At 44.6% G+C, this 6,320-nt stretch overlaps 1 protein-coding gene across 5 annotated transcripts in view; it reads right to left on the minus strand.

Moving 5' to 3' along the window:
* Positions 1-6,320, minus strand: part of PAX5 (paired box 5) — a 127,342-nt gene that overhangs the window by 120,570 nt on the left and 452 nt on the right. For 3 of the 5 annotated variants that reach the window (XM_086867430.1, XM_086867432.1, XM_086867431.1), the window contains exon 1: positions 2,061-2,262. In XM_086867430.1, the coding sequence (XP_086723556.1) occupies positions 2,061-2,146 (86 nt within the window). In that variant the 5' untranslated portion in view covers positions 2,147-2,262. Of the gene's footprint in view, positions 1-2,060; positions 2,263-6,320 lie in introns of those variants that run through there. The other 2 variants (XM_086867429.1, XM_023944780.2) reach the window with 2 other exon arrangements.

Below are 6,320 nucleotides of genomic sequence, written 5' to 3' on the forward strand. Positions count from 1 at the left end.
TCCCCTGTGCAGAAATGGTAACTGCAGCAGGAGAGGAGCCACTCAGCGAGATCGAGGCTCAAGCTGGTGCAGCCCCTGATTTGTACCTCAGTGGGGAGCAAGAACATTGTGGTCAGAGGCCTGCATCCTTCCCCACCAGAAAAACCCCAAAGTATACACTCAATGTTAAATATGAGGATAGAACCCACAGACTGCTGGAAATGTAGGATTTAGCATTAAAGCTAAGTGTTTTGATGTGAATTCCAGGTTCTTTGTCATATGATTGTTCAGTCTGGGTTTTCACAATGAGCTCCTAAGCTGGCAAAAACAATTCTCTGGGTAAACAGATTGACTCAAACAGATTGCATGCATTTCTTTAAAGGGATTGCAAACCTTTGAGAAAAAAAGATCTTAGCCAGAATCACAAGCACATGAGAAAGAATTAAATGTACAGCAAAAAACCTTGGTGACAGATCATGAACTGGGTTTCTGATACAAGGGCAGTGGGGGTGTGGGCATTATGAGTGTGGAAACATACAAGGACGCAGCAAGAGGAACATGTAAACTGGCTCAAAATATGACTGGAAGCTACTTAAATATCCCTTTTGCCTAGAGCTGTGACTGCCTTTTTTGGTAGTTTTTTGGAGGACATGTGAAGTTCTGCTACACAAGCAGAGGACTGCTCCTAACAGCCATGCTTCTCACATGACTGGCTGACATCAGTGGAAGCAGAGACTTTCCTAAGGTATTTGATATTTTCCTTTGGTTTTCCTGGTGTCTAAAACTTCTCAAACCCTCTTTAAACTCAAGGCACCATACCATGGAGTTACTGCATGGTGCTCTGGAGCTTCCAAGCCAGGAGCTCCCAAGCAGGAAAGGCTGCAGATGAACTGACCCATTCCTTCTTTTAATTGCACAAACATATGACTCGACATTTAGTCCATCAAGGCAGAGACTGCACTCTCTGCTAACGTGGGGGAAGCCACTCCGGCTACTCAAGCGGCAACTCCATGAATGCAAATCAGATTGGGATAGCCAATAAAAGAATATTGCATCAATTTATTTCACGTCTGGACGCAAATGAGACATTTTATAGCGAGCTGCATTTGAAGAATTTGCATGCAGTTGCACAAGTGAAAATCATCTCACCAGCGTGGTGAGAAGGAAGCCTGGAACAGAGTGAAAATTAACAAACCCTGCTTGCCAGGGCCACGGGTGCCCAAAAGCTCTGCTATTCAAGCATTCATCTCTTCTCTCTGTTGGTCTGGCAAGGCTGGAGATGTCATGTAGTATTTGAGTGGGTTTTCCAGCCCTATACGTCACTTGGCTCAGGAGGAAACCATGGGCACAGAAGGTGTAATGGAGAAGGCGGTAGCTTAGACCCCAAACAGAGTCTTCCATGAGCCCAGCCCTGACTTGCAAAGCTATGGCAAAACACTCAAACACGGGACTGAGCCTCCAAATGAGGTTCCCTGGCATTTTTATAAAAGCAATTCAAGGCTACATAAGTTCCCCAATGTAAAAAGCAGACAGTGGAGGCCCTCAGACACTACCAACCAAATTCCCCTATTGATATTCACACTGAACACAGGCCTGGGCCAATGTCAGCAACACCAATCAAGTGTCAGGCAACAAAATGGTTGAAATATCTCAGACCTATGCCTTGGGTTCCTTTCTTTTCCAGATGACTGCCACCCTACTTAATGGCCATCTGGGCTTCCCCCTGGGGCAAAGCATGTCCCACTGAACCCCCACCCCCCAGAGCAGAACAGGGGCTCTGTTCAAAGCAAACACATAGAGTCATTCCCAGAAAAATTCTCCTACTCACAGACAGGGGAAAGGGTGGAAAAGAAGCAAAGGCTGGCAGAAGAACCTGCCCACTCCTAGGAAACCCTCATTATCATGCTGCTTCAGCCACCAAGGTAAGCCCACAGCTGCTCCCCAGGCCCAAGTGCCCCAGGGAAACAGGTGAAACTTCTTTTCTGACAAACAGCCCCAAACATCCAGTCCTTCTAAAAGACAAAGACATGGTGATGGTGCTTCCACGGAGCATCCCACCCCAGGACTACACCGAGCTTTACCTGTTAATGGAACTGACACTGGGCACAGTGTCGTTGTCACACACTCGCTCAGCAAGGAGTCTGTCCCTGATCTCCCAGGCAAACATGGTGGGATTTTGGCGTTTGTACTCTGCAATTTTTTCAACGACTTTGGGTGTGGCGACCTTTGGTTTTGATCCTCCAATCACTCCAGGCTTAATACTCCCGGTTTCATAATACCTGGGACAACATCCAAAACAAAGCTTCAGTTATCACACACAGACAGAGAACATGCTCTGAGATTTATAGAGAACATCATTTCAAGGTAACCAAACCCCAGCAAATCCTGAGATACATCTTCACTTTCACATACACATTTTCTGCCTGTGTGGTTCTTTATCACCTAATAGATTAACTTATAGTAATTGGAATTGGGCCTCAGGATACAATATATATTTTTCTGTAATAGCAAGACAAAAGAAACAACACAAGATTAAAGGGCATGCTGAGATCCAAAATTAACTGAAAATGTGTGTTATTAATCAGCAGTACTGGCAATAATAGAAACAAATCACACCGAAGACCACTTTTTGCAGTGGACTCTTTTGTAGCAAATTACTGTTTTTACAGAAATGCTGTCATTAATGTCTACAGCTTGTTATGATTCAAAGTTAAATGAAGGCTAGGTATTATATTTTATTTGCACCTCTGGAATAAATACACCGGCATATTTTTTTTCCATTTTTTTGATTTTAATATGCATATTATGGTTTTAATAGTTCGTATTTTTCAAAATGTATTATTTTCATCATTATGTTTTCAGTAGTTTCAATAACAAATTCTGAGGGAAAGGAAGCTGCTCATGCTCCAGAGGGGTCCAAAGCATGGATCATTTCTGTGACCTGCGCTTCCTCGGGTGCAGCATCTTCACCACCAGCAGCAGCTCTGCTGATGCCATGCCCCCAGGAAAGCTGCAGAATGAGATCCCTAAACCAAAATGAATCTGACCAATTTCTTCACACTGAATCACACAAGATCAACTGCTTCTGGTAGCTTTGCCATAACACACGGCAGCTGGGTTCCCTGGTGCCTGCAAGTCTCCCCCTTCAACACAGTACTGCACGTTCCAGTAAGCGCAGAAATCGCGTCGTACACGCTGAGGGCCGGAGTGGAGACCGAGAGTGAGACTCTATTCCTCCATTCTGTAGTCAAGGTGTTCACACAGGAGGCTCTCTCACAATCCTGAACTTCTTTTGTGTCTTGTGAATTTTCACATGAACAAATGAAAAATAAACCCTCTGCCTACCTTCAGCTGCCCTAATCCTGCACTCCCCTTTCATACAGAACAGACCCCAACTCCGTCAGCCTCTCAACCAGGTGCCCACTGAGCTGTGCTGGCAGCAGCTCAATCACAATCTCCCACTGCTCAGTGCCTGCATTTCTAGCTCAGAAAAAAACTCCCAAGCAGGAAGATGAGACTTCTTATTAATATATTTTCCCTGCAACTATCTGACATAACCATTATACAAAAAAAAGAAAAAAAATTCCTCCATCTTTGAACCTGAGCAGAGCACAAACTGTCTGCACAGCCGAAGTCTTCCTCACTGAAACATGCAACAATGTTCATCAAATTTTTGCCAGGCTATCTGCCCGCAGTGTTTCTGGGAGAGCCGTGTGTGCAGAGCCTAAAGTTCCTTTAAAGAGTGACACCAAATTGTTCATACAGGTCCTCAGATACTCTGTTGGAAATGTTGACTCAGGCCTACCATTCTCCAGAAGCCATTTATACAATACCAATAATGACAAGTGTTGACTGTTAAAGATGGATTAACCCTCCCGCTGCCCCTAAATGCTGTGAGCTTCAGGGCAGAGAGGAAAAATTTTGTTCCTCTCACACCTCCATGAGGACATGACAAAACAATGGTCCTTCTAAAATCTTGCACCTCCAGCCTGAGAACCTTGAGGTTGAGGTTGCTGGCACTACTTCTTTGAGGAGGATGTAGAACACAACCAGACAATACTACAAATGCTACCAGACAACAAGTCACAGTTTTCTCAGATCTAGTCACAAAATGATGGAGTTCACAAATACTTCTTACTGCTTTTTTTTGCAACAGTGCCCATGGTCAGTGCCCTGCAGTCCAGGACTGGCCAAGAGGAGCACTCCCAACTGTGCAGGATGCTGTGCCTGTAGAGATTAGCCACTGCTCTCCCATGGCTGATCACCGTGGAAGGAAAGGCAAAGAGGGCCCTTGCCATGGCAATACTGCATCTGTGACGAGCTCACTGGGGAATGAGCTCTGGTGCCTTCAGAGCAGCAACACCTCTGCTCCCAAACTCTTTAACCTCTGCCCACCTGCCGGCTCCCATGGTCTCGAGGCCCACCCAGGCACAGGCAAGCCCACAGGAAGATTCACCCTGCAAGGGAGGTGCAGGATTGGGCCCAGATCCACCTCCCTGGATGCGGGGGGAGGTCATGACGATAGGGACACTTCTTAACCCTGCACTGTCATGGACATTCCCCTCCTCTCCACCCTGGAAACGAATCTGGGAGCAGTCACAAGCCTGCAGGCTGCATGGCTGCAGCATCCCTGACTCCCATCTCCATTTTAAAGGCAAGGATGACAGCAGCCAGCATCATTCCATGTGCATCAGTCAGGGCCTTCTGCTTCAGAGAGCTGCAAAGGCAGGTGTAGAGTGGGCACCACCACAGCACCCTCCTCTGAGGGTTAAGAGCTTCACATGCCCTGAAACAGCTTGTTACCTGCCTCTGAATGTTTTTTTAAAGCTGCATCTAGTACTGAAAAATTCTGAAAATAAAATTCCAAATGCAAGGATTTATCATAAAGATTCCTGTTTTTCGCACACGTGCACACATACAAGAAAACATTCACACAGAGATGCAATTACAGAGACATTTTACCCACTGTAATTATTAGTTAGGAAAATAATGAGCTATGAAAATCCAATTTATTGCTGACAACTTTAATGACAGAGCTCTGGAACCTCACTTTGAGCTCTGTAGTGCAAATACATCTAACAGCAGACCTAACCTGCTAAAATAAAACCATCCCACTTTTGTCTGGTGGGTAAATAAATTGCCTGTTTCCAACCTGTTTTTTAGTCCTGATGGGAATTGGTGACAATTCCAGTGCAACACTGAGCATCACCAGCCAAACCACCCCAGCCAGGCAGGGAGCAGGAGCCTGTGCTAGCTGCACGTGTGGGGCCGTAACCAGGTGAAACAGCCCGTGGTGAGCAGTATAAAGCCCATGGAAAGTTTTCTTCTCTACACCAGTCAAGGCATTTGTGTTCTCAAAACTCCGGCAGCAGCAGCACATGTAGGTTTCAGGGAAGGCATATCCCTGAGAGGAAGGCATGAGGGAGACAGCAGGAGCCTCGAGTGCAGCCTACACAGTGCGGCTCTGAAACTGAGCAGGGATGTGGAGCTGCTGCTCATGAGTCTGGGCAAGCAGAGGTAAGATGGTTGTGCAGAAAACAGCGACAAGGACTGCAAAACCAGGGGCCTGTGACTCTGACAAATCTGAACACTAATATGGCCACTGATTGATCAGTGATGCTACAAAAAAAAAGGCCTTAATCGTCTTTGCAGTTATGCTATGTCCAGGAAACCACATTTGTTAGGAATTGCAAAAAAAAAAATTAAAATAAAAATACTAAAATTCTAAACAGTGACATTAACTGTAAAATCTTAGCAAACAAGTCAGTAATTAACTTTTCCAGATGATAAACACTTTGTAAAAAAAAAAGTCCACTTAATGTAAATTGCCCAAGTCTGTAAGAATACCTGGAGTTCAAAACCATTTGAAAATGGTAATTCACACAAATTAGGTTTAGGTTTCCACAGAAGACTGAGAAATCAAAAAGGGAAAAAGCAAGCATGGCAATTTTTTTACCTGAATCTACACCAAATTTTAAAAGGCAATCAGGAAATAATATTAATTCTGGGTTTAATATCTTGTTGCCATAGTGCTTGGAGCAGCTCCTGGCTGAACAGACAGCTACTCCCAAAGTAGCCAACATATCTACAAGATGGTTACTAGTTACTTATGGTGTTCTGGGCTCTCTTAATCCAGTAGAAGGCTGGAAAAAGACATTTAATTATAAACAGTGGAAGAGATTGCAGAATAGCTTGCATAAATGTACATGCCGCAATGCTGATGAAATATATAACGATAATATTGTTTAAAAAGAGTTCTACTCAGGAAGCAAAACAAGTAATTTCCACAACTTCTACTTTTTTCACATTTTGCTGAGTATGACTCCCAGATTTCCTTTCCT

The sequence above is a fragment of the Cyanistes caeruleus genome, chromosome Z (genome assembly GCF_971803275.1).
Source record: "Cyanistes caeruleus chromosome Z, bCyaCae1.hap1.1, whole genome shotgun sequence".
In the NCBI taxonomy this organism is placed as follows: domain Eukaryota; kingdom Metazoa; phylum Chordata; class Aves; order Passeriformes; family Paridae; genus Cyanistes; species Cyanistes caeruleus.